The 27,865-nt window shown below is 39.2% G+C and overlaps 2 protein-coding genes across 2 annotated transcripts in view; one reads left to right on the top strand and one right to left on the bottom strand.

Moving 5' to 3' along the window:
* BORA (BORA aurora kinase A activator) overlaps positions 1-11,768 on the bottom strand; it is a 27,351-nt gene extending 15,583 nt beyond the window's left edge. The window contains 6 exon segments of the mRNA XM_036831478.1: positions 1,823-1,904; positions 4,715-4,760; positions 7,826-7,932; positions 9,862-9,949; positions 9,951-10,027; positions 11,452-11,768. Coding sequence (XP_036687373.1) covers positions 1,823-1,904; positions 4,715-4,760; positions 7,826-7,932; positions 9,862-9,949; positions 9,951-10,027; positions 11,452-11,589 — 538 coding nt within the window. The 5' untranslated portion in view covers positions 11,590-11,768.
* On the top strand, positions 11,271-27,865 carry MZT1 (mitotic spindle organizing protein 1). The gene is made up of 3 exons (XM_036831480.1): positions 11,271-11,425; positions 20,680-20,825; positions 24,922-27,865. The coding sequence occupies exons 1-3, from the start codon at positions 11,359-11,361 to the stop codon at positions 24,943-24,945; spliced, it is 237 nt and encodes a 78-aa protein (XP_036687375.1). The 5' UTR covers positions 11,271-11,358; the 3' UTR covers positions 24,946-27,865.

Raw genomic sequence — 27,865 nt, 5'->3', positions numbered from 1 at the left:
AGACAGGAGGCTTCGGGTCACAGACAAAGGGACTTCATTATTCTCAGCACAGCAGGCAACATGAGCTGCATGTTCACGTCAGCTCCCTTTGCCCCCTCAGTCCCAAGGAAGGGACCTGAAAGAGCCCAGGTGGATACAGCACACACAGAGGGTCTGTGCCCCAGGTGAGGAACCCTAAGCATGGGAAATCCCATTCTTTATAAGCTGCAAGCAAACCTGCCCCAGAGGGAGACGTTACCATTATTGTACTAGACAGCCAAACAAACCTACCCTCTGCTCCAGAGGGATACTCTGTCTCTGTTTTCCAAGGATGTTCACAATACAAACATCCTTGAAAATACAGTCCGGATCAAAACCTGTCCGTGCCACTCTTCATGAGATGTATAGAAATGCGAGACCCATGGAGAACCGAACTACCTCCCAACACCATCGTAGATAGCACAGGCCTGCACACCCCCTCCCACCCCCCGCCAATTAACCACTGTACTCTGTCGTCACGGGCTTGATGGTCATACCAAAGAGGCTGTATGTAGTATTTTTAGCATCTTCCTGATCCGCCTCACTTTAAATAAAACAGGATACTTCGAATATAAAATGATGTTATAAAAAGATCACATAACAAGGTTGATTCACCTGTTCAAAAATCCAACATTAAAAAACTGGGGGGAAGAAACCTACTATCTATGAATACGTCACCTTGGATATAGAATTTTAGAGCTGGGAGGGATGTTAACACACAACCATCTAGTTTAACCCCTCGACTTTACAAATGAAAAACTGAGGCTTAAAGAGATTGAAAAAGTTGATCAAGGTCACCCCTTCTGGTTTATAATACGGAAGGTCTACAACCCAGGTCTCCATCCACTACTGCATGCCACCTTTAGTTTGCAACGATTCAGAATCTGAACTGAGAAATGCTTCCTTTTAAATCCAGGTTCTGCCACCTTATCATATCTGTAACCTGGGACAAGTGCTCTAACCTTTCTAAAACTAGATTTTCTCACTTATAAAATGAGACCAATAATAGCACCTACTTCATATGAGCTGTTGTAAGGAATACTGAAAGCACTTAACATTGGACACATGAAAAGTGCTCAATCCATTTTTTCTATATTGTGTTTTTGATAAAGAATGGAACAAATATTCCCTCTTATACTGAGAGCATAATTAATGTATGCTACACAGAAGAGTGGGCAATTCCACTCAAATGAGGGATGCATATAAACAAGTAATACTTGAATACTGCTCACAACTCAAAGGGCAGTGAGAGCAAATATAAGATAACCATTTCCTAGAGGTAGAAAAATATTTGAAAGATTACTGGCTTGCTCTTCAACTTCCTTTTTAATTTTGCAGATAATCAGCTGTATTACACTGTCCCAGAGGTCCTATAAATGCCCATCCTTCCTCTACTATTATAAGAAACCAGGAAATTAGCAAAAAGCAAAGCAATTTAAGGATTTCATTTAAAAAAATTAACCTTCAAAATCACTGCAAAAATTTACAGTTCAGCTCTATATTCAATACCAACTATTTCTGCATCTACAGATCCTTTGTAACCATCATTATAACTGACATTCACAATGATTATGAAGAAAAAGTTAAATTCAAAATAGAATGGCCAAGAAAAAAAAGAATGTAGTAAATTTTAGTCAAGTTTTGAATCCTAACTCTTAAATAGTTAAATCCTCTGGTATCCAGAAATTTAATTTATAGCAAGCTTCCTACCAAAGCAGATAAACTGACACTCACTATATATTGTTTTACATTCATTGCTTTTTATTTTTATGATTTTTATTCAAACAATTTTTAACACACTCACATTTACTGGAATCATACTCTGAAAGCTGCTTCCCTTCATGATCAGTCCAAGGAGAGGGTACGATGACATCCTTAGTGAAAAACTAGGAAAATTAAAGTCATCAAATTAGGCATATGAACTATGAAAAGGCAGCTGTGTTAAATAACCATCAAACGTGTTACATACTGACTTTATAGTTATATTTTAAAATTTAATACTTAAAAGCACAAATGAGCAAAGGTAAAATGGAAGACATTTAAAGTATATATAAAGAAAAATTTTAATACTTCAAATCAACCACTTAAATTTGCGAATTAAGATAAGGGTATTAATCGTAAAGAAAATATTTTTCATTTCTCCCCCAATTTTTTTGGAGACAAGGGGGAGGCTGACAAAAGGGAGGATGAAGAGGGAAGGAATAAATGGAGATAAATGTATACGTGGAAGCCGGTATCAATAGTGTGCTGGAGCTGGCGTCCTGACTCTCAAGATCTAATTACTAAAATTTCAGGAATTCTGTGTATCAGTTATCAAACAAAGCCAATATTAAAATTAAAATTAGGTAAACTTAAATAAACTATATTAAAAATAAAGGTAATAAAAACTCAAAATCATCATTTGCTAATTATTTTACTACATTTACCAACATCTATGCTCTTGAGGTTATGTCTTTTGTGTCTGTGTGGTAGAATGCCTACATATAATGGTGTACTGCTACATTTCTCTCCCCATTCAGCGATGTCACATCACTAATTTGAAATTGGCCATGGTTGGAGTATTTACACTATGGACAGCAGCAATCACTAAAACTCATACTCCTCCCACAGTCAGAGGGCCTGTTGTTAATTTACCAGCACACCACTGGCCAGTATACTCAAATGGAAATACAGCATTTGGATAAATGTGTTTCCTCTTCCATTCTGGATATAAAATTAATCAAGCCTAAGACAGTAAGTAATACAGTATTTTCCCTTCCCCTCTCTATGTTTTGGAGGTAACTCAAAACATTTTCTTCATATTTTGCTATACCTATGACAAAGAAGTAACTTCCTTGACTAACCTACCTATGAAAACATGAAGAAAAGATGTTGAAAAAAGGAGGGGGGGAGGGGGAACAGAGATGATGCAGACAATTCCCAGAAAAAAAGGAATATAAAAGACCCACAAACTCATGAAGCAAAGTATAAGTTCACTGAGAATGAAAGAGATACAAATCCAAATAACAAGATGAAATTTTTAAAGTAATAAGAGTAGCACAAATTAAGAAGTCTGATAATAGCCAATATTGCAGATATGAGAAAACAGGCAGTATCATAACGTTGCCAGGAGAATAAATTGGTACAACCTTTTGGGAAGACAATATGGCAAAATCTACCAAAAGCTGAAAACACAAACCCTCTGACTTAGCAAGTTCACAAAGATATATGTACAAGTGTGTTCACTGCAGCATTATTTGTGATAGAAAAAAACACTGAACACAACCTACACATCTGTCAATAGGGGCTGGATTAGGTTATGATACATTCATACAATGGAATACTATGTATGCTATTTACTAATAACTGGTACATGCTGATAATCAAAAAAAAATTCTAAGAAATTATTAAGCAAAAAAGTAAGAGGCAAAACAGTATAAGAATGATGATCCTACTTATGTGCAAATATTTAAAGGACGTGCTATTATCATAAAACGAATCTGAAAGTATACTCGAGAAATTTTACAGTAATTACTTTTAAGGAGTGAGACAGGGAACAAGAGGCTCTTCATTTTCATTTTATATTTTTTCTTTGCAGTTTGTTTTTGTTTTTATTATGTGCATGTATCTATCGTATTTCACATGCATACGTATGAATTTAATTTGTTGCAGATACATTAACTTCTGCTACCTTGGCCCTAATCTTCACTCTGAATTCATTTTCTTAAGTTTTCTCCTGAATTTCCCTTTAAAATTAAGTCGAGAATTCGAAAGAGAGAGCATACTTCCCAAAATGTTGGGAAATGGGAAAGAGTCTGAGAATATTCAGCTGGGGAGGAATCAAGTGACTGGATTAGAATGAAAATTTTGAAGTTATTAGATAGATTAAGAAGTAGATAACGTTTGTCAGGAGTAAAGCATATGAAACGATTTCCTAAGAAACAGGCTATATCTGAAATATGGGGGCCGGCACATCACTGGATCTCTGAACATGCCATAGCTGAAGTCTTTTGGGGTGCAGAAGATCCAAGTGCAGCTAAGGAATAGAGGTGGGCAGGGGGGGCTAGTGAGGGAAAAAGGAAAAACAAAAAATGCTGCCATGACATGAAGACTTTTGAGCAAATATCTAGATAGACAACCTTTATACTCTAAGAGTTCAGCACACAAAGAAAGCAAAAAGTGAAAAACTAAGTTCATTAGTTTTATTAAAAAAAAAAAACCTACCTTTGGGATATACTTTTTCTATGTAGCAGTATATTATATTTCATGAAATATATTCTATGTCTTAAAAATTCAAAGAACTAACAAGAACAGAAGATAAAACTGTTACTGAGGCCAATCAGACTTTCAAGGCTTGAAAATATTCAACTTGCTCTATGTAAACTCCAACTTGAAACAATGGTTTGTGCTCATCAAAGGCACAAGGAAGACCAACTGTGCTAGGCCGTGAGAATGAAAAGATGAACAAGCACACTACTGGCCAAATAAGAATTCAGTCTGGGGGAGAAAAGCACTCAACCGGTCATTACAATGAGAGGCGCTGGGACAGCTCAAAAACACTGGTCTTAGGGGAGCTCTGAGAGGCACTGGGGACGGGGAGGCTGGTGTGGGAGCCGGGACAGGAAAGGATCTGAAGGAAGTCTTCCTCTCTTAGAGGTGCTGTGCACGCAGAATCGATGTTTAACTAGCTTCGTGATCAGTAACAGTTTTAAGTTACCTCTTCAATGGCTTTTTGTCTTTGGTCTTCCACATCTTTATCTATTCTATACAGAGATAAAGAAGAAAAATAACCATGCCATTACTTCAGCAGATTGAACATTCAAAATAATAACCTTTCAAAGAAATCGTTTCTTTCCCCGTTGGAAACTGGCAAATGTTAAGCTCATTTTAAAAGAAAAATTGGGACCTTATCACATTTCGTAAATGACAGTATTTAGATATTCATTCAGCCTTGTGCTGTTAGGCCTACCTCACCCCCCCCTTTCCATTCACAGTTGGAATGGAATAATATTTTCTTCTAAAAGGTTTACATTGATACAATTTTTAAATTACTATTAACAATGTAAAGAAAGTAATTTGAATAAACTTTGCCCTTTAATCACCACAAATTAAGAAGTATGTCACTCCACAGAAATCTAAAAATTGTCCAAATTCTTTTTCTTCAATTATAGCAAGTTTATCATAGTCGTAATTTTAGAATCAACTCTTACTCTGAAATAAAAGGAAAAAAAACTATCATCCTTACAGTTCTAAATAAACAGGCAAAATTATTAATTCTGAAATGAAATATCAACAATATAAAATTTGAAATATAAAATATAAAACTTTGTCCAAATTCTTTTTTTCCCACTTTGATACATTATGCAATTATAGCACCCCAAATTTATCAGCTGTAAGAGTTAATATAAATTGTCGGGTCTCAAGCACAAGGCATATATTTTCCAAGGACTCAGCAGTTAGCCTTGTAGGACCAACTCTTTTTTTTTTTTTTTGGCCAAGCAGCCGTGCAGTTTGTGGGATCTTAGTTCCCTGACCAGGGATTGAACCTGGGCCCTCAGCAGTGAAAGCATGGAGTACTAACCACTGGACCACCAGGGAATTCCTAGGGCCCACTTCTTTAATCTGTTCCCAGAAAGAATATTTGCTTACCATCAATAAGTTGGTAAGACACTTTCTTCTCTCCAAATTTTTTCATGTATAACTTGCAGCTTAACAAAGCTTATAATAATGTACGTGTATTAGAAATTAAAATCAAGCAGATCTCTCAAATAAGGGAATTGTGAGAAAACAGACTGCAGTGATAATCCACATATCTCAGCTTGAACAGCCAGTTTGAGATGACTAACTCAGTTCTCTTCATCTTATTGTGGACATAAACAGGTCAAAATGACAGGGCATAACAATAACAGCGTACAGTATTAGTAAGCTCTGATCTAGCAATACTTCCGCTGCTTCATCAGAGGACTTTAACAACCTGAAATATTCAAGTGATGGCTAGAAGCAGGGAAAATCAGTTTGGCCAAACACTGTAGAGCCTGATCACGGAAGGTTCTAAGGAGTCATATAGGGCAGGGTATCCTGACCAGCATGATGCACGCAGGGTCCAGTATTACAGGTGTGCCCTGAATGGACCCTTGGTGGGCAAGGCAGGGAGGAGCTTTCAGGACTGTTCACCTCCTATATGGAGAGACTCATTTGTTTACACCAGGATGATCTGCAGTTCTCGTTTTTATGTGTAGCATGGCGTGAAAAAGGTGGAAAGCACTGAAAGAGGGAACTTGGGTTAGAGAGGAAGAGACACTTGGAAGCCTTTGCTTATTTCTAAGAATGAATCAACATGTTTTAAGAGTATACTCATTATCCTTGGTAGAAGCCCTAACCATTCACTGAATTACATGAGGAAGTTAAATTCAATCAGGGTCTTTCCCCCTCTTCTATGTTACAGGTCTATCTACTGAAGTACACCAAGATTCTTTTCATAAACCTGCTCAAACAATACAGGATTTACTAGTAAGTACAGAAATGCTGTGTCACAACTTTGTTGACTACAGGGCAGGAAGAACCTCCTGTACTGCATCAGTGCTCCCTACGGTGCCTCACAGTGTTCAACGAATCTCTCTTGACTGTCCATGGTTCAATACACTGAAGAGAGGAGGCGAAATATAGCATAAGGTTTGTGTGAAACAAAAAATTCGTGACACACTTGCTTTCAGATATTCTTTTCACCTTCTCTCTCAAAGGTATTATCTAATGTTAAGTTAAAATCTTTCATGCTCTATCCCCATTCTAGTCCCTTTCTACAGCACTTTGGATGTGCATTAATTAATTATGAGGGGATGGTCATCAAGCTACCAAGCCAAAAGAGGAAGGGGTAGAAAAGCCAGACGAATATTTGCAAGAGAATCTCAATACGTGTACATCTTTGTGCGATTAAATTCTAGTTAAAGGGAAAAGAATTATTCATTATCTTAGACCGATAACACATATACCTTAGTACCAAAAATTAAAAGCTGATCATATCAGGATTTGATTGTTTCAAATATAAAAAAAAAATCAAACTATAAAACTGACATCAACAAAAGAGTCCCTCAAACTATTACTGACTACTGCTATCTGTAATTTGTAATTACAGATGACTGCAGTTGGTAATCAAAAAGTATGCATGTTCCCCCAAAGAAGTGTATGGTCTCACTACGGTAGGCATCATTAAGTAACAGGAGTCTAAGACACACTAGTACTTGGAAATCTACACAACACATCAACAAAAGCATTAGTTAGGGCTCCTCTCACTACTAGGCTGATAAGGTAAATCAGATCCCCAAGTGTCAAAGCTGGATGATGTCTAGAAAAGCTCTCTCTGTTGATAATGGATACTCTTCCATTCAACGTGTCTTAACTTGGTAAAGGGACTTTAAGGTTCCCTAAATGTAGGTGGTAATAAAACAGCATTTTACTCTAACCCATACCACCAAAAAGGAAAACAAAACAAAAATTCAATAGCAGAAGTCACAATCATGTACAAAGATACAGATTTCAAAATGCCCTTCCTTCTACCAAGTGCTGGGGAAGCAAAGGTGTCCCATAAGTAGCAGAGGGAGGAAACTGTCTCTAAAAGAAAAGGACTCCTACCCAGAACTGGAACTGTTAGCAAGGGAGTCTTGCTGGATGTAGTTCTTTGAGCTCACTCTTTATTTAGATAAGATAAATCTGTATCATAATTTTTCCTCCCTGATTTCTTTACAAATAAAAATATTCAACCTTGGAATTTCCTATCTCTCTTCACTTGAGAGTACGTTATTACACTTAGGTGCGAAAAAGGAAAACTTACCGAGAACGACTTAAGTATAAAGCTTGACGATGAATGTCTTCTGGGTCTATTTCTACAGGATTTATTACGGCTAGTTGATCAATAGACCATCTAAATTCCCCTGGAGTCTTAACAAAAGAAAGCAATCTTATGAGTAAAAGTATACTAAAATAGTTCATCAAAACTAACTTCAAAACTAAGCTAACTTCAAATGTCAGCTTCAAAAATTAATGTGATTGGTTATAATATAAAAATATCTTACAGCTCATATTTTAAAATTTGACTTTACTACTAAATTAAATGGCAAATGGTAACCAAATCACACTAAATCAACTGACTTGACTGTATCTCTTTAAAATATCCAAGTCTTCCCTCTGGGTGATTGTTTAAATTACATAATAATAGAAAAGTCACAGAGTATTAAAGGTATAGAAATTGCACAATGAACACTCATCAGTGATGCAACATGACCAAGTAAAACTAAAAATCTCTTAGAGTTATCAAGTCTTTATTCTCACCAAGAATGAACTGAAATTAAACAAAGTCCTAACTATAGAAGTGCCTGCAAAAGCTCATAAAATAGGTGATCCTCAAAATAATTATGAGTGGTAACCAGTGCTGCTTTTCTATATTCAACTACCCAATAAACCAAAAAACTTATCCAAATCCTAATCTGTAAATTCAGAATATATTTTTGAAAAATCAGGCTTAAAAACCCAAGATGTCATGCATTCTTGCTTTGAGGATTAAGTTGCAGTCATTCTGTTATTTTTATTAAGACTAACTAAAATTTAATACTATTCAATTTAAAATCATGAGGTCAGATAATGACTCAGTATAAAGTGTATCACTGTAAAACTTTCCTCTAGTGCATAACTAGCTTCATGCTGATATGAATGTGTAGCTAGCATTAACAGCCACCCAGTTTACAGTTTCCTAGATAATTTACTAAGTTAAAAGATCAGACTTCAGGGAGATCAGCTCGGTGCTTTGTGACCACCTAGAGGGGTGGGATAGGGAGGGTGGGAGGGAGGGAGATGCAAGAGGGAAGAGATATGGGAACATATGTATATGTATAGCTGATTCACTTTGTTATAAAGCAGAAACTAACACACCATTGTAAAGCAATTATACTCCAATAAAGATGTTAAAAAAAAAAAGATCAGACTTCAAAAGAACTTCTCCACTGTAGCCAATAACAGTAAAAATAAGCTAAAGAGATGAAGCCTTCCCTAATCTCCTAAAGAGCACGTTCCCTTCCATATCATCCTTGTGTTATAGCACATAACATATTCTCTTGAAGTTGCCAGTTTAACTGTGTCTATCCCATTAGAGTAGAGGTTGACTTCTTTTTAAACAATCTGCAAGCTAAGAATGAATGGGTGACAAAAATCCAAAAGAATATTAGTCATTTATGACATGTGAAAATTAAATGAAATTCAAATGTCACTGTCCATAAATAAAGCTTTATTGGAACACAGTCACATTTATTGTTTACATACTACCTACGGCCGCTTCTACAATACAAGGCAGAGGTGACTAGTTGTAACAGCAACCAGATGAGTTGCAAAGCCTGAAATATTTACTATCTGGCCCTTGACAGAAAAAGTTTGCTCACCCCTGGATGAGAGTATAAGCTCTTTGAGAATTTGTGTTTTATGACCCTGACTTGTTCAAGGTGTAACCTCTATAGCTAAGAACTGTACCTGACAAATAGCACTCAAATAATGTTTGTTGAATACTGAAGAGTAATTAGATGACATAGTTTCTTCTTTATTATGGATTAGTACACATATCATCAACCATAGTAACCAGCAGCACCCACAGCTGTAGGAAGCTAACATGCTATCTACTGAATAAAATAAAAAGAAATGCTAACTAAAAAAAAAAAAAAAATCTGGCTAAGTTATTTTTAGCCCAACCACTACATTATAATGAACATTACAATTAAAAAGAACATTCCAGATATGTATGTTCCATGATAAATTTCCCACTTATTTTGTAAAGAAAGATAACTACATTTAAGTTGTTTGGAAACACTAGTCAGAATAACTTACTGGTAATTTTGTCGATTTAAAAACAGAAGGACTGGAGACAGTTTGTTCGTGGAGATTAGAATAATCACCAGACTTTCAAAAGGATTTAAACAGGAATTCTTCCTGGAGTTTCAGGTGTTATTTGCATTTTTGATTCTTTGACATCTCCCATAGCACAGAGAGAAAACTAAAAGAAATCAGAAGTATGTATAATAAAAGTACAAAGTTCCATAGACATTCATTTTGACAACTAAAATGTATTCAAACAAACATACATTTCACAAAAAGAATTAACTCAAAACCTAAGGCTCCTGGGCTTTTTTAATAAGTTACAAAATGTGATCCTCTAAATAATCTTGAGAGCTAGAGAGGTAAAGTATTAGTGATATAATTTTGCAGGCGAATTAACAAGTTCAGAGACGTTAAGTGGCTTGTAAGTAGCAGTCAACCAAGGTGAATGAGTTCAGGTCCGCCTTCGAGACAACTAAATGTTCCAATAGGCACAAAACCTTTTTCCACTAAAGAATTTATACCTACAGTTTTTTATTCATATCTCAAGTCTCTACACACTTTGAACATAATTCGGATAGCCCAGCAATTCCCTAACAAACTGCAGTTACTAAACAATTATGAATAGCGAGCAAACAAGAGACCAGGAAGTCTCTGGTCTCCTCTGTGCACGGGTGCCTTTCTTGCACATTAGCCCCCGTCAGAAAGAATGACCGATTAGGGCTAGGAAAATTAACCGCTTTGGGTTGCCTCTTCTCAAACACCCTTAGCGAAAGGCTAAGACCCCCAGGATAGAAGGCGAGACTGCATTATCTCCCCGTCAAGGGGGCTACGACTAGAGAAAAGAACCCACTCCTTGGAAGGCTGACGCTGCAGCTGGCCTCCTCAAGTGGAAGAACAGAAGAGGACACTCACACCGGTGTCATCCCCAACCCTACTCGATCACTCTTTCTTGGCGCCCCCTCTTCCGCACCTACTCCCTGGCAGCTTGCACTCATCCCGAGGCGAGCGTGCAGGCCGGTCCGGAGCCGGGCTACGTGAGCTCTCCAATTCGAGACAGGAGGAAGTCCAGGAACTACAAAGAACATACCTAGTGGTGTGTACAAATAGGAAGCCCCCCAAAGGGACTCCAAGGGCGCTTCCGAGGTGCCAGTCCAGCTCCCACGACAGGCACAGACTCTTTAACTCCCCGCTTCCGCGCTTAGGCCAACCAGAGCACGGGCCTTGCGCGGACTGGCCAATCGCGTCTCACCGCTGTCCGCGAACCAGCCAATCGCATCGAGGCCCGCGTAGTAAATTCGAATGACAACTTCTCGCTTCGCATTCCTCCCGGAGTAACAGGCTCCAAAATTCAAATCAACGCAGCCTCACGCTGGCGAGGAGCGCCAGGGCGGAGCCTGCCCGGCGTGAGCTGGGGACGCGCAGTGGTGATGCCAGGAGAAAGGAAGGCGCTCCACTTCCGGGTCAGGCCCTTCGCTCCCCCCCCCCCCCGCCCCCTTAGCCTCAGCCATGGCGAGTAGCAGCGGCGTCGGGGCGGCGGCGGCGAATCTGAATGCGGTGAGGGAGACCATGGACGGTGAGTGCCCATGTCGCCCCCTTTACCTTGCCTCGGTTCCCCGGAGCCCAGGCCCTCGGGCGGGGGTGGGCCCACAAGGACTTCTGATCCACCTCCTGCCTAGATCGGCATCTTTGGAGATCCTCCCAAGGGACCCGCCAGGGCCGCAGTGCTGATGGCCCCATCCTTGGAGAGTCGTCTCTTCGCTCCTGGGTAGTTTGTCGCGAGTACGGCGTTGCGGACCCACGTCAGCCCGGCGAGCGCTCCTTCCCTCCCGCGGCAAACCCCGCGCGCCGTGCACATCCCGCGCCCCCTCCCCGTGGTACGCCCACCTCCCCGCGTCCTTCCTCCAGCGCGCTCATTCCACGCCCCCCTCCCGCGCAGGGTCCCCGCGCCACGCCCCCTCCCGCGCAGGGTCCCCGCGTCCCTCCTTTGGTACCGGCCTCGCGCTCCCCGCCACCCCGCGCCGCAGCCAGTGCCCGGGGCGCCTCGAAAGCGCCCCAGACTGCAGGCCTTTTGCGGACAGTGGCCTCGAGTGTTTGGTCACCGCCACGGCCTTTGTCTCTTGCACTTCAGCAGACGCGTTTTAAATACCCAGTGGAGGAGCAAGTTGTCCCTTCATCAAAATTGCCCCAGTTTCGTCTTGGAGCAGGTGATGCCGGTGTCCGGGGGGCTGTGGGCGTATTTATCCGTTTCGGAGCTCGGAGCACGCGGGTAAAGCGTACCCGCAAGTAGTAGGGGAAAAAAAGCGTCTTGGAGTTATCCTCTCTCTTTCTCCTCTCTCATGCCGGCCTTGCCACTTTATACGCCTGGTGGTGGGCTTGGACAAGCTACTTAAACGTCTTTGAGCCCGCTTCTTTTTATTCTGTAAAACAAGTTTACTACCTCCCAGAGTTGTAAATATTTAAATAAGATAAGCAGGTAAAAACATCTCGAAGGTGACCATTAAACGATACTTATTGTATTATTTTTGTGTATAAGATGTCATCCCACTTGCAGACGCTTTCGTTGTCCCCATTTTATTTGCATCCACCTGTATATGGGTGTTTGATAGATGGTAAACATTGGTGTTTGCACTTTCCAGGGGATACCCACATCGGCCTCTATCTCTGTCAAAACATGGAATTCTCACTAAGCAGTGTCAGCCTTCATGTCGTGTCTCTGTCTCCGTCTCCACCGTAGGCTCCACTTCCTTTTAGAGCCCCTCCTTATGGACTTTAATTAATTTATTTTTGGCTGTGTCCGGTCTTTTCTTTGCAGCGCCCGGGCTTCTCTAGCTGTGGTTCACGGGCTCCAGAGCGCGCAGGCTCAGTAGTTGCCCTGCAGCATGTGGGAATGTTAGTTCCCCAACCAGGGATCAAACCTGCGTTCCCTGCATTGCAAGATGGATTCTTAACCACTGGACCACCAGGGAAGTCCCCTTATGGGGACTTCTGATAAAGCTTCTGGCTTTTTCTGCCCTGGAAAAAAGCCTTTTCAAAGAATTATTTTTATTATTAGAGCCTTTGCATCTAATATTTTACTTACCAAGTATCTGCTTTGCCCTTTTTCTGAAAAATAGAATTTTGTTAATACCATATTCAGCCTGTTTTCCCATCCTCCTAGATGTATCACAGCTTATTAGTTTTATTTTGTAAGTGGATATATGTACATAGAAACTGTATGTGTACAACGTTATTGTCTTTCATCTTTGCTTGGAAGCCAGTGTGGTTTCTGAACAGGAAGGAGCATATATATGGCCGGATTTCTAGTCAATTTTCTTATGTTAGCTGTGCATAGGTTCCTTAATTATATGGCCACAGGATTCCATTTGGATAGAAAACTCTCATTTTCTCTCTGGTGGAACTCCTGTTATAGAAATGAGAACTGATCATTTGTATTGGTTGCATCATCAAGATTTTCACTGAGAGAACTTTGTGTAAAATGAAGATTATAGAGAGTGTAAGAACATGAAAAAGTGAAGAAAGACCAGGTTTTTTTTTTTTTTTAAACCAACATTGACGGAGAGAATGTGAATTAAAGAACACTGCTCCTCTACATGCAGTTTGCCCACAAACCAGAAGGTAAAAAAGAAAGGCCCCAGGTTGGCAGTGGCTCACATCTGTTAAATGTGACAGTTAGATCCTGTCGTGTCCATTGGAGCTCCAAACTTACAGAAAATCACTGCTATCATGCCATAATTGGGTCCAAAACAATCATTCACATAAAAATGTGAAGTTTAATTATCGCAAAGTTCATGAAAATATTTTCCATGCTGCCTGTAACGATTGAGGCACAATGGGAAACATAGTGCACGTGCTATTAATAATTGACCATACACTGAACTGAAAAAGTCCTAAATGCAGTCATTTCATAAACCCACCTTCCTCCACCCTCGTTCTCAGAAATAGAACTTTAAATTGCCCAAGGGACTGGGCTGACCTACTCAAAAACCATTATTATTTGAAATTCTGTTAATGTGGTGTTTCCCTGTATTCAGATCTATCTGTGAGAGCCAATCTGAAGTGTTCAAAACTCTTTTGGGTCTGACTGCCCTCCTTCAAGATCTAGTATATTTCTCCTCATCCTCTTCTACCTGCCTCCCATCAGAATTAGAGTCAGCTAAGTGATTTAATATTTTAATTGATGTCAGATGATTTGCAGGGGTTGCAGAATTCAGCTATGAATATTTGTAATTTTATTGTGAAATGAAAGGATTTTGATAAAGGTACTTTAGACAGGGAGGAAGCGGTGAACTTTATCTGCACAGATCACTCTGAAAGGAAGCTGATTGATCCTGGCCCTGATTCAGTATAGGGTCTATTGCATAAGGGCCTCCACTCTCTCTTAGTTCCTCAACATTCTCTTCCTGCATTTCCTTTTGAAAATATCAGGCTCTTGCAATTACCTTTCTCCCTCCTCCAATGTACTTAATTGCCCCTTTTGCTTTTCAACGTTTTGAAATTTTAGATACTCTTTGTTGATAGCTTCATACTTTAATTCTTATTTTCTTAAAGTTCTAGAGTTTTCCTTATGCCTCTAATTTTTTACTACTAGTAATTACGTTTTTGGCAACTGTGACTCAAATGTACCTCTTCCCTGCTAGAGGCTTCGATGTAATACAATTGTGCCTCAGTATTTGCAGGGGAATTTGTTCCAGGACCCCACCCACCCACCCAATACCATAATCTGTGGATGCTCAAGTCCATCATATAAAATGGCAGAATATTTGCATATAACCTCCGTACATCCTCTTGTATACTTTAAATCCTCTCTCAGTTATTTATAATTCCTAATAAATGCGAATGCTATGAAGACAGTTGCCTGCACATACATGGCAAATTCAAGGTTTGCTTTTGGGAACTTTCTGGAATATTTTTCCCCAAATATTTTCAATCCACAGTTGCTTGAATGCAGTGTGGAACCCATGGATACAGAAGGCCATCTGTTCTACTTTATGTATCAGATAGTAAACTAGCAAAAGGAGTGAAGAGAGTCCACAGTGTACAGGGCAGTGTCAGTGAAGCAAACGTGTAGCCCATGCTCCCACCATCAATCCTGTTGCTCACGTGAGACCTCCCCTTCCTCCTCCTCTTCACTAATCTTTTTCAATTCTTCACTCATCTCAGATTTGACCACTTGTCTTAAACTCTCCCGTCCATGCCGCCCACCAGTCTTTTCTCCATAATTGTAATAACTTAGCTGGACTCCCTCTCCACACGTGTTCTACCCCCTTCCAGGATCCATTCTATGTTTTGCAGCCAAAAATCTTTAAAAAATGAAAATCTGATCTTGTCACACTCCTGTTTTATATCTTCTAATAGCCTCCCAAAGTTCTCAAATCTTTAATAGGGCCTTAGTGGATTTTCATGTCTGCCTCATCTCATATTTTACACGTATTCAGCCCCCTTAATTACACAGTCTTCACATGAGCCTTTCAGTCTGTGAATTTACCAAGGTCTCCCCAGCGTAAGACCTCGTGCACAATCTGTTTTGTTGGCTCCCAGTCTTTGCCCTTCCTCCTGCCTCTGCATTAGTCAGGTTAATTTCTAGTCACCCTTGAAGTCTAAGCTTAATTGTCACTTCTTTTTTTTTTTTTTTTAAAGAAATTCACGTTCTTTTATTTATTTATTTATTTATTTATGACTGTGTTGAGTCTTCGTTTCTGTGCGAGGGTTTTCTCTAGTTGCGGCAAGCAGGGACCACTCTTCATCGCGGTGCGCGGGCCTCTCACTATCCGGCCTCTCTTGTTGCGGAGCACAGGCTCCAGACGCGCAGGCTCAGTAATTGTGGCTCACGGGCCTAGTTGCTCCGCGGCATGTGGGATCTTCCCAGACCAGGGCTCGAACCCGTGTCCCCTGCATTGGCAGGCAGATTCTCAACCACTGCGCCACCAGGGAAGCCCTAATTGTCACTTTTTCAGACAAGTCTTTCCTAAGTTGTGTCCTTCACAACTAAGTAAGATGCCTTGTAATTTGTTTTGGAAGTATGCTATCCTTTTCCGTCCTTTTACTTATCATAACTGGAATCAGTTGTTGTTTTAACATATGTCTCTTTTAGACTGTACTGTCCATGAGGACTGGGACCACATCTGTCTTGTCCACAACTACATTTCCAGCAGTAGCATAGTAGGCACAAAATATATACAGGTACCAATTATACAGTAGACACTACAGAAATATTTATTGACTGATGGCAGACAGTATGTGAAGTTAGGACGTAATGATCAAAGTGACTTTTAAAAGAAAGCTTAACGGAAGAGATACTAGTACTGAGATGGCCCTGAAAGACAACATGGAGTTGTATGCAGGGAAGAGAAAAGGCAGAAGAGAAAAACATGAACAAAGGCATGAAGTCAGGAGTAATAAAAATATAAAGTATAAAATATTTATAAAAATATAAATAAAAAGATAGCATTTATAGATGAGGGTCTACCATGAGGAGAAAACTGGAGAGAGAGGAGAATTTGAGAGAGAACCGGAGAGATGGTGATACAGTTGGAATAGGGTCAGAATGTGGGTTGTAGTTGTCTGTTGCCCTGTAACAAACCACCCCAAACTTGGGGGCCTAAAACCACAACAGTTACTTTTCTCTCACAGTCCTGGGTGTTGCCCAGGCTCATCTAGATCAGGGGTCCCCAACCCCCGGGCCATGGACCGCTACCCGTCCGCGGCCTGTTAGGAGCCGGGCCGCGCAGCAAGCGAAGCTTCATCTGCCGCTTCCCATCGCTCGGTTTAACGCCTGACCATCCCCCCGCCCCCTAGTGGAAAAATTGTCTTGCACAAAACCGGCCCCTGGTGCCAAAAAGGTTGGCGACCGCTGCTCTAGGTCGTTCTCCCCGAGAGTGTCTTGTGCATTGCCATCAGACAGTGCTGAGTCTGGAGTCATCTCAGAGCTTACTCACATACCTGCTGGTTGATGCTGGCGTTAGCTGGGCCCTCAGCAGGGGTTGCTGTCTGGAACATGTGGGTTTCTTCACACTTGGAGGCTGGTTCCAAGGAGGAGTGTCTCAAGAGAGAGCCTGGAGAGAGCTCTATTGCCTTTTTAACCCAGCCTCCAAAGTCGTGCAGTGTCACTATAGGGAATGCCGTCTTCCGTGAGCCCTGAGCTCTGTTTGCCAAGAATTCAAGGCCCTGACTGCTCTTTCCTCCTGCTGTTTCTCAGGGTTGTGTTGACAGTGAGCAGCAATGAGGGATGAAGTAACATCTACCTCCAGATAAAAAGCAGACTTGCTACGGGCTTATTGTAAAAGTTGGGATTCCCCAAGCTTAGTGTTCTTCAGCTGTGAATGTGGTCTGTCAGTAATGATGTATTCCCTCACAAGGTGAGAGGAGAAGAGCTGCCCAGTCATTTCAGTGTTTGATGAAAAGTTATCAGTAAGACTCAAATTTTTTTTTCTGATTTTAAAGTCTTAGCCAAAGAAAACTGTACATTTTTAAAAAATTTTTTGTTTAAATTTAATTAATTAATTTATTTATCTATTTCTGGCTGTGTTGGGTCTTCGTTTCTGTGCGAGGGCTTTCTCTAGTTGTGGCAAGTGGGGGCCACTCTTCATCGCGGTGCGCGGGCCTCTCACTATCGCGGCCTCTCTTGTTGCGGAGCACAGGCTCCAGACGCGCAGGCTCAGTAATTGTGGCTCACGGGCCCAGTTGCTCCGCGGCATGTGGGATCTTCCCAGACCAGGGCTCGAACCCGTGTCCCCTGCATTGGCAGGCAGATTCTCAACCACTGCGCCACCAGGGAAGCCGGAAAACTGTACATTTTTAACATGCTAAAGTATAGCTACATGAAACCAGCACCATCCTTAACATTAATGTTAAGTGCATTTTAAATAAAATTGAAAATACCTGCTTTCAGTACCTTTTTAAAATATTGATATGAAAGATTTGCGAATAGCACAGGATAGGGGAAAAAAGACTATCAAAAAGGACATGAAACTGTTATTTGTAGGTCAAATGATTATCTGAGTAGCAAACAAAAGAGAATCAACAGAAAAACTGTTAGAAGCTTCAGTAGATTTGTTAAGGTGGCTGGCTACAAAATAAAAATAAGTAATGTCCTAGAGTATTGGCACTAACCACTCAGAATATGCATGAGTGAGGTGGAAATCCATTTATGAAAACAATCCAAACAAAAAATTAAAGAAATTGATCATTCACTATCAAAATCAATGATGACTGAGCACTTGCTGCAACTTTCTGCTCCAAGCATATAAAAATGACAGGAAATAACATTAAAATACAGTGGTCAGCATAACCATGTTCAAAAACGAGAAAAGGAAGTCTCCATTGATTAGAAGGAGAGAGGTTCCCCCCAAAGAACGGAGCAGATGGGAACCATAGCAGGAGGTTGGGAATGAAACCTGGGGAAGGATGCCGCCCGGCCTGAGGGAAGCCGGGGGCCCAAATTGTGCCATCTGCCAGGCCAGGGATTGAGAAGCATCGTCCATGTATCTTGTGGGTCTGGAGTCAGGATGCTTCCAGAGGGCTGAAGCCAGTGTGAGACCACGCATCCAAGAACATCCAAGCATGTCCAAGAAAAACCTCCTGTGGAAGATGAGCTTTCCGCCAAAAGTCACAAAGCACCTAAGGTAGATGAAAAACATAAATAAACAACTAACATGAAAATGAAAAAAAAGTGAAAGAGAGAGAAAGTAGTAGTAACAGCTGACCCTTTTATTGAGCACTGTCATACGCCAAACACCATTCTAAGTGTGTCCTTCAATCCTCACAACCGTCCTATAAAGTAAGTACTATTGTTATCCCCATTTTCTAGAATAATGAAAGAAAGGCACAGAGCAGTTACCTTGCCTAGTAAGTAATGAAAGTGGAAAATGAACCCAGGTCGTCTGCCTCTGGAGAGCACACTCTTAACCACTCTCTTTTGCTGCTTGTTTATATGTGAAGCAGAAAACAGAAATCTCAAAAATGGCTAAAGATAGGAACATATAGCCTCCAGTAGGTAAAAGCAGAAACAACAGCCACAAAATAAGGAGTGGTTATAAATAAGCGTTTAGCTGTGAAACCAGAACATGTGATTATGGGGGGAAATAAGAAATCTTAAAATAGAGTTATTGAAATAAATTCAGCAGATAACATGAATAACAGCCTGAATACAACTGAAAAGCAAAGTATGTTGGAATATCAAAACTGAAGAAATGAAAACGGAAAGGGCTGTCAGCTTCCAGCCAAGATAGAGTAACAGGGACTGGATTTACCTTCCTACCTGAAACAACCAACAGAATCCAGGCAAAACATGCAGAACAATGGTTTTCAAGACACTGGACATCAGGCAAGGAAGGACAGTGATTCCTGAGAGGCAGGAAACAAACGAAGTGAGCCAGATATCTGCCCCAGCTTCCTACCTTCAGAGTTTTCAGGCCACAGTGCGGTGGGGGGAGGGGAGTGACTCAGGCAGAGCCCAGGGGGCACCCTGAGTTAAGCAGAAGGAGCTTAGGGTCCAGGGAGACCAAGGCAGGTAGAGTTTTCAGGACAGAGTACCTGAGAGGAAAGAGCCCGCGCCCAAAGAGAATTCTGGAGATCCGCAGAGGGGTCTCCCTCAAGTATTCAGCATAGCATTGATCACATGTGCAAGGAAAGTACCCCAAAAGCTGGGGAAAGAGCCATTTGAAAGGATTAAAGGGAACAGTACATTATGCTCACACAGAACTGGGAATAGAGCCTGTGTCTACCAGCCAGAGTGGAAAACTTCATAATTCACAAGACATTGTGTGGTATTAATTAGCCCTATGCTAAATGGGGCTCTGGTCCCGACTAATGAATCTTAGAAGATCCCAAAGGATCAAACTGTTTATAACCATATCTCATTACAAAGCTTGAGAGTATGTATAGAAATACAGAAATATCCAGCACCCAACAAGGTAAAATTCACAATGTCCGGCATCCAATCAAAAATTATTAGGTGTGCAGAACAGAAGAATATGACCCATGATGAGGAGGAAATTTTAATCTGTTGAAACAGACCTACAGTTGACACAGATGTTAGGATTAGCAGATGAAGACATTAGAACAGTACTCCATGTGTTCAAAAAGATAAGTAGAGGAATGGAAGATAAAGGTTTTTTAAAAGACTCAAATTGAACTAGAAATGAAAATGAATGTAAGGTATAAAAAAGTGGGAATGGCCCGTATCATGAACATCATGAATATTGTAAAAGTTTTCAGAAGGACTTAGACTTAAGTTAATGGATGGCTTAATATTATTAACTTGTTCATTCATCCCAAAATAATGTGGTGTTTTCATACAATTCAAATCAGAATCCAAATGGTATATTACTGACTGAGCAGTTCCACTTCTAGGAATTTATTTTGATAAAATTAAGTTACTATGTGCAGATACTTATTACAATATTATTTTAATGGGGGAAACATGAGACCCATCTAACAAAATAGCAGAGTAGTTAAGTAATGTATAATGTTTCCATAAAATGGAATGTAACATGACTAATTAAATTACATTGTAAAAGAATACTAAAAAGTGGACAAATGTTCAGAATAATCTTGATTATGATATATGAATTTTAGATAGATATTAAATGAGTGGTAGAATGTAAACCAAGATGTAGAAAGCAGTTTTGTGGAGGGAGGATGTAAATTTATTTTTAAGTTTCTAGAGCTAGGTAAGGGGAAGACAGTATTACATGCCAGTTTCCAAATCTAGGGATGCTATGCTAGTTCTCTGGTATTATAAAGTGTTACATGAATTAAAAACAGAAGTATTAATGTGCATGTTTTAAAATGTTATAAGATTTTGTTTTTAAAATTTTCTTTTTACAGTTCTGCTTGAGATTTCAAGAATTTTGAATACTGGATTAGATATGGAAACTCTGTCTATATGTGTACGGCTCTGTGAACAAGGAATTAACCCAGAAGCTTTATCATCAGTTATTAAGGAACTTCGCAAGGCCGCTGAAGCATTAAAGGTAGAGATTCATATTAACTCTCTAAGTAAAGATGCTTTTGTTTAGAAAATGATTAATGATGAAGTTATGTGAAAGATTCTAAACATGATTAAGCTAGCATCTGTCATCATCAGGAGAAATTCTGACGGCCAGGAGCTTTGTAGCATATGTTCAGATCACAAAATTTGCTGCTATCTGGACCATGTTGTATTTTCTTAGAGGTTTCCAGTTATGTTTAGAATTCTCCTTGTATTGTGGGTAATAGTGTGTCTGCCCCCAAAAAGATATGCTTAAGTCCACCACCTGTGACTATGACCTTATTTGGAAACAGTGTATCTGTAGGTATAATCAAATTGAGATGAGATCATAATGGATTAAAGACCAACGTTCTTATAAAGACAAGGGAAATTTGGACACATATACAAAGCGCACACCACGTGAAGACACAGACACAGGGGAGAATGCCAGGTGATACAGAGGCAGAGACTGGAGTGATGGCGTCTAGAAGCCAAAGGAGGCCAAGGATTGTTGGGAGCCACCAGCAGCTAAGAGGCGAGGACGGATGCTCCGCTAGAGCCTTCAGAGAGAGAATGGCTGTGCTGACACCTTGATTTTGGACTTCTGCCTCCAGAACTATGGGAGAATACTTTTCTGTTGTTTTAAGCCACCCAGTTGGTGGTACTTAGTTACGGCAGCCCTAAAAATCTAATACAGATTCACTACTGGGAAGTGGAGTGCTGCTGTAAGAAATACCTAAAAATGTGGAAGTGGCTTTGGAATTGGGTAATGGATAGAGATTGGAAAGTTTTAAGATGCCTGATAGAAAAAGCCTAGATTGCCTTGAAGAGACTGTTGCAGGTTACTGTAGGTGTTATAGGTGATTCTGGTGAGACTCAGAAAGAAGAGAAGAACTTCAGTCATCTCAGAGAATACATATATCATTATGCACAGAATCTTGGTAGAATATGAACGTGAAAGGTGCTTCTGGTGAGGTCTCAGATGGAAATGAGGAACATTAGTTATTGGACACTGGAGGGAAGGCCATCCTCGGTATAAAGAGCACTTGGCTGAATTATGTTCTGCTGTTGAAAGGAAAACAAAACTTGTAAGCAATGACTTGGATGTTTAGCTGAGGAAATGTCCAAAGTATGGGAAGTGCAGCCTTATTTCTCCTTTCTGCTTACAGTAAAATGTAGGAGAAATGAGAAATTGTGGAAGGAACTGATAAGCAAAAAGGAACCAGCACTTGCTTTGGGAAGTTCTCAGCTTACCCAGGTAGCATGCTCTGGAAAGAAGGCCGAGAGTGTGGCTGGACAACCTTTTGGTGAAGAGATTAGATTGTGTGACTCAGATGCAGTCCACCATCTCAGCACGAAACCATGCCAGCTTGGACTGAAAGGAGCCAGTACAGGATGAAATGAAGGAAAGCTGCCAGACTTCTGGGATTGCACAGGCAGGACACTGGCTTCTGGAGCTACCTGGCTGTATGCTCATCCTTCAAGAAGAGGGGAGAATGGCTCAGAGGCCAGGAACTGCTGAGGCCAGTGGGCTGGACTGCCAACATGGACCCAGAGGACCACTGTTTTTCAAATTCACATTCACCACCTTTTAATTGCTGAGACTGGAAACAGGAAAAGCATTGTGTTCCCTCTCTTGCTTGCACACACTGTGATTTTAAAATCTCACGATTTTTATTTCCATGTTTATGTAGCACTCACTCACCATGAATACTGAAACTTCAAGTCAGTCCCTCTTAAACCTTGTCCAAGGACCAAGTGGCTTCTCTCTACCCTTTCTTCTTTCCTTTGAGGACGTAGGTGTATGAAACCTGTAGCTTACCCATCTCAGATTAAGTTACTCTCCAATAAGTTCCAATAATTTGGGTCATTGGTTTTGTGCTTTTTAAAACTTTTTCATTATTAAATCTGGCACAAAAAGGTAAACAAGACACATTTACAGAGCAAAAATTTATAATAAAGAGAATACCTGTACAATTCTCATTGCCAGCACCCTAGAAGTTTCCTTATGCTCCCCCATCACTAACCTCTCTTTCCCACTACCCACTCCAGTAACTACTGTCCTGATTTTTATGGTGGATACTTTTTAACAGTTTTACTGACTAGGCATGGATCTCTACACACCAGTTTCATTTTGTAAAATTTTTGAACTTGATATAAATGGAATCTTGCAGCACAGTTTTTTTTTTAAGTGTAAAATTTATATGGATTTTAGTATATTCACAAAGTTGTACAGCCATCACAATTAACTGTAGAACATTTTAATCACCCCCAAAAGAAACCTTACACCCATTAGCAGTCATTCTCCATTCTCCCTTTCTCTCAGCCTCTAGGAAGCATTAATCCACTTTGTCTCTATGGCTTTGTCTATTCCACACATTTCATATAATTGTGACCTTTTGTCTCTGGCTTCTCTCACTTAGCATAATGTTTTCAAGATCCCTCCATGTCGCAGCATGTATCAGTACTTTATTTCTTTTTATTGTCAAATAATATTCCATTGTATGGATATACCACATTTTATCCATTCATCAGCTGATTGGCATTTGGGTTGTTCCCACTTTTTGGCTATTATGAACAGTGCCAGCACAGTTTTTTTACTGGGTTATTTCGTTTGACATTATGTTTATGAGGTTCATTTCTGTTGAGTATAGCTGGAGTGCATTCCTTTTCACTGTAATAACCATGTTTCATTGTACAAATATACTATAACTTATTTATCCTTCCTACTATGAATGGATATTAGGTTGCTTCCAGTCGGGAGCTATTACAAATGTGCTGCTGTTAGCTTAGTTCTCCACGTCTCCTGATACATGTATGTGAGCATTTCTGTTGGGTGGGTATCTAGAAGTAAAATTGCTGGATCATAGCTTATGTGTGTCTTCCACTTGAAGAGGTAATGTCAAACTTTACTAAAGTAGTTGTATGAATTTATATCCCCACCAGCAGCATATGAATTTCCCTTGCTTCACATCTTTGCCAACACTTATTATTGTGAGTCTTTTTAATTTTAGTTGTTCTGGTAGGTGTTTATGAGTTTGTCATTTTATTGGCATTTCTCTGAGTACCAGTGAGGTTGAATGCGTTTTCACATGTTTTTTGGCCGTTTTCTTTTGTGAGATATCTTTTCGTGTAGCTTGCCCATTTTTCTGGGTTGTCTGTCCTTTTCTTTGTGGGTAGTCTTTCTTTAAATATTTTGGAAATAAACCTTTTGTCAGATATACATGTAAGGTTTCTGACTTTTTAATCAAAATTTTTAAATAATTATAAAAACTATTCAGATTTTCTGTTTTTTAACTCACAACTGTTGCTTTCATATGACAGAAGAATAACTGAATAATACAATAAGAATAGCTAATATTTATGAGCACTTTTCCTTTTGCCAAACTCAGTGCACTAAAGGCTTTCCTTGCATTGTTTCCTCTATAATCACAACAGGGATGTGTATTACAGCTAGTAGTAGTTTACCGCTAAGGAACCTGAAGCTATGGTGACTGACTAACTTCTCTCAGGACTTACAAGTGGTTGAGTTGGGAGTTGAACTCAGACCCTCTGACATCAGAGTTGTTAACTGTTAAGTTTCTACCTACAGTAAGTTCTAAAAAATATCTGAGCCTGCTATTTAAGAAAGGATGAAAGTGGTGGTTAGAACTGGGTCAGTGGGCTATAGCCCGGGAACATTCCCTGGCTTAGTGTTGTCTCATAACCCTGTTGATAAAAATAAAAGGTATCATAGCCTTTCATCAGTACATTTCTGAAATTCCAGTGGAAGAGGATTTATTTAATATACATCCTCCACAACTATAAGAATTTTTGTTCACCTATGCTGGAGTTTGAAAGAGAATAGGGAGGCAGCATAGGAAGAGATTTTTGTATGTAATGCAATTTGAATGCTACTGTTAGCCTAGCAATCAGTTCAAAAGGTAGTTCTAAGAATGTACTGCAAAAAGTGAAAACCAATGCATTATCCTGATAAAAGTTCTTTGGTATATGTGGGGGAGGAGCTGTTTGTTAATAACAGTGCAGTATTGACAAATTTATATCCATGGTGTCTCTTTTTCCGTGGTTTTATTATAATGAATCATACTTTCTTGTTCTAGGCTGCTGAAAATATGACAAGCTGACTTTCTGAAGAAATTCTGGTGAGATATGTCAAGCTCTGCAAGAGGATTGAAGATTGCATTGTAGTTAAGAATGTACAATGAAATCACTGCATGTAGCAATGTGGAAACATTGTCCTTTTTAAAAGAATTATAAAACCATAGCTTTATAAATCAGTGGAAAGTGGCTTACGGAGAAAACTATCAGTTGTGTTTACACCACATCTTATCTTTTTTTAACAGTTCTAGTGTTTTGGCACTGCTGTGTTCATATTTATGTATTCCTTATTTATAGCTCTGATAGCTTTAATTTTCTAAGCAGTCTGTCTATCAGATGTGCACATCTGCTGTGCCTGGTTGAAGTATAGTGGAACCCTTCAGTAGTAATGTTGTAGTTATGACTTGTTGACATTTCCATTATAAACTTTAATTTTGAATTGTTTATGCAGAATAACTGTGGATTTATGTTGTATTAGGCTGGAAGTTGACAATTTCGGCTACCAGTTGTGGATTTTGACTTAGATTCATTCTGCATATCAGAATCTTGTTTTTTATAAGAGCATGGAAAAACATTTGTTGTAAACTGCTCTTTAACAAAGAATATTTAGTTTTTTTAAACATAAAGTTTGACTAGCAGTTAATATTGTGAAGCAGATCATATTTGTATTGATTGAAAAATGAAACTTAGAAACTTAGATTTTAAAAGTAATGGCAGGCTTAGCTTACTATTATTTATCATTTGAATCATTTAAATTTAGTGAGAATATTAATAGAGAATGTTTTTCTTTCTAATTTTTATACTCTGTAAATCACGGCCTTAAAAATGATAATGCATAATGAAAGAATTCCAACATGAAAAGTCTTTTTTACTTTCATTACATAAAAATAATTTGAGTGCTTACTTAATATACCTTGAGTGGTTATCTAGTAGATCACTAAATAGATGGTGTCACTCAACAAATAATGTTAATTATTTTCTGAAGGAATAAAGGTTTCCAGTCATTAAACAAAAACTAAATAATCAAGTGTTCTGTATCAGGAATTCTAAATATGCCTTTCTAAGCTCATTTTTGTGTGTCGTTATTTTTACCCTGAAAGTTTTAACTAATTGAAGTGATGGTTCAAAATAAATTTTAGAAAACTTAGGATAGCATGGATTCTGTTCCTATAACAGAATCTCAGTGGAATATTTTTCCCAAGACTAATACAGATTTAATCTGATTTTTAAGACTTTGTTAGCTTCCCTTTAAATGATAGTATAGGGACTCCCCCGGAAATCTGGTCCAGTGGTTAAGAATCCACCTTCCAATGTAGGGGGTGCGAGTTTGATCTCTGGTCAGGGAACTAAGATCCCACATGTGGTGGGGTGCAGCCAAAATTTTTTTAAAAAAATGATAGTACAAGCATATACTCTTTGGTAGCATTTTTTGTTCTTCAGACAAACCAAAGTGATTTTAATAAGGCTTAATAATATTTAATGGCAACCTTCTGTTCTATTTTAAAAATCTAGTCTTTTGACCACTTTGACTTTTTTAAATACATGACATCTTTACCAAGTGCGCTGAAGGTCTATTATAGGGAGAACTGGTTGGGAGACAATAAAAGTTTTGATTGTAAGTCATTCATTTCATTAAAAAAACATTGCCAATACTGCGTGTTGTTATTTATATATGATCAGAAAAAGGACATTCTTGTGAAGTTCCAAAATTTGTATATACTTTTAGGTCATAAGAGTTAATAGTTTTATTTATGACTTTGTAGATTATGTTATTTATGTGTGAAACAAAACAGGAAAATATATTGAGAAGGAGTTATGTTTATAGAGGACTTTCTTAATGCGTTACATTTCTTAAATGTAAACATATATTTCTAATGCGTACTTAAGTAATGTTTAAGGAAACCAAAGTAATGCATTGTTGTGCATGTTGGCAGTGTCAAAAATAAAACCATTTTGGTGGTATTGGCATGTACTTCTGATTTAAAATACGCTTCTATGAGTTCAACTTGTGTTTCTACAGGTATTTGGTAAATATTTAGATGCTTATTTGTTATGTGTGATTGAAGACTGTTTAAAGGTAGGCTTTATAATTTACGATTTAAAATTAGGCTTGAGGTGGTAAAATGGAGTACTTTTCCTCTGGTAATGAAAGCAGATAGCTATAACATTTCCCCAGGCTTGAAAACAAAGTTGGCATTTCAAATATGTGAGATTATATTTTTCTGTATTTCAAATAAGAACTTTACATAGTAGACATGATGAAATTTACATACATGTTTCAAACATGCTATATATTTTTAAACTTATATTTAAATTAATTAAAATAAAAAGTTTAGTTTCTCACACTAACCACATTTTTTATTGTAGTACAATATACACAACATAAATTTTTCCATTTTGACCATTTTAAATTGTACAGTTCAGTGACATTAAGAACATTCACTTTAACACCTTCCTCAACAATAGAGCCAAAATCTTTTTAGACATGGTTTAAGTGACAGTTGGGATCTCTGTTAGGAAACTTGGGGCTGAATTGTGTTTCCCCAAATCTGTACATTGAAACCCTAACCTCCATACTTCAGAGTGTGACATATTTGGAGGTAGGGCCTTTAAAGAGGTGATTAAGTTAAAAATAGGTCTTTAGGGTGAGAACTAATCCAAGCTGACTACAACCCTTACAAGAACAGGAAATTTGGACACACAGAGAGACACAAGGGGGGTGCATGCACCCAGAAGAAACCATGTGAGGACACATCAAGAAGACGGCCATCTACAACCCAAGGAAAGGGGCTTCAGAAGAAAACAAGCTGCCCAGGAACCTGATCTGGGACTTCAGCCTCCAGAACTGTGAGAAAATAAATGTCTGTTGTTTAAGCCACCCAGTCTGTAGTTTGTGATGGCAACTGTGACAATAAAGGAACAAATATTTTTTTTTTTTTTTTTTTT

The sequence above is a fragment of the Balaenoptera musculus genome, chromosome 18, assembly GCF_009873245.2.
Source record: "Balaenoptera musculus isolate JJ_BM4_2016_0621 chromosome 18, mBalMus1.pri.v3, whole genome shotgun sequence".
NCBI lineage: Eukaryota > Metazoa > Chordata > Mammalia > Artiodactyla > Balaenopteridae > Balaenoptera > Balaenoptera musculus.
Note: the sequence above shows the minus strand (reverse complement) of the source record. Positions and strands in the feature narration are given on the sequence as shown.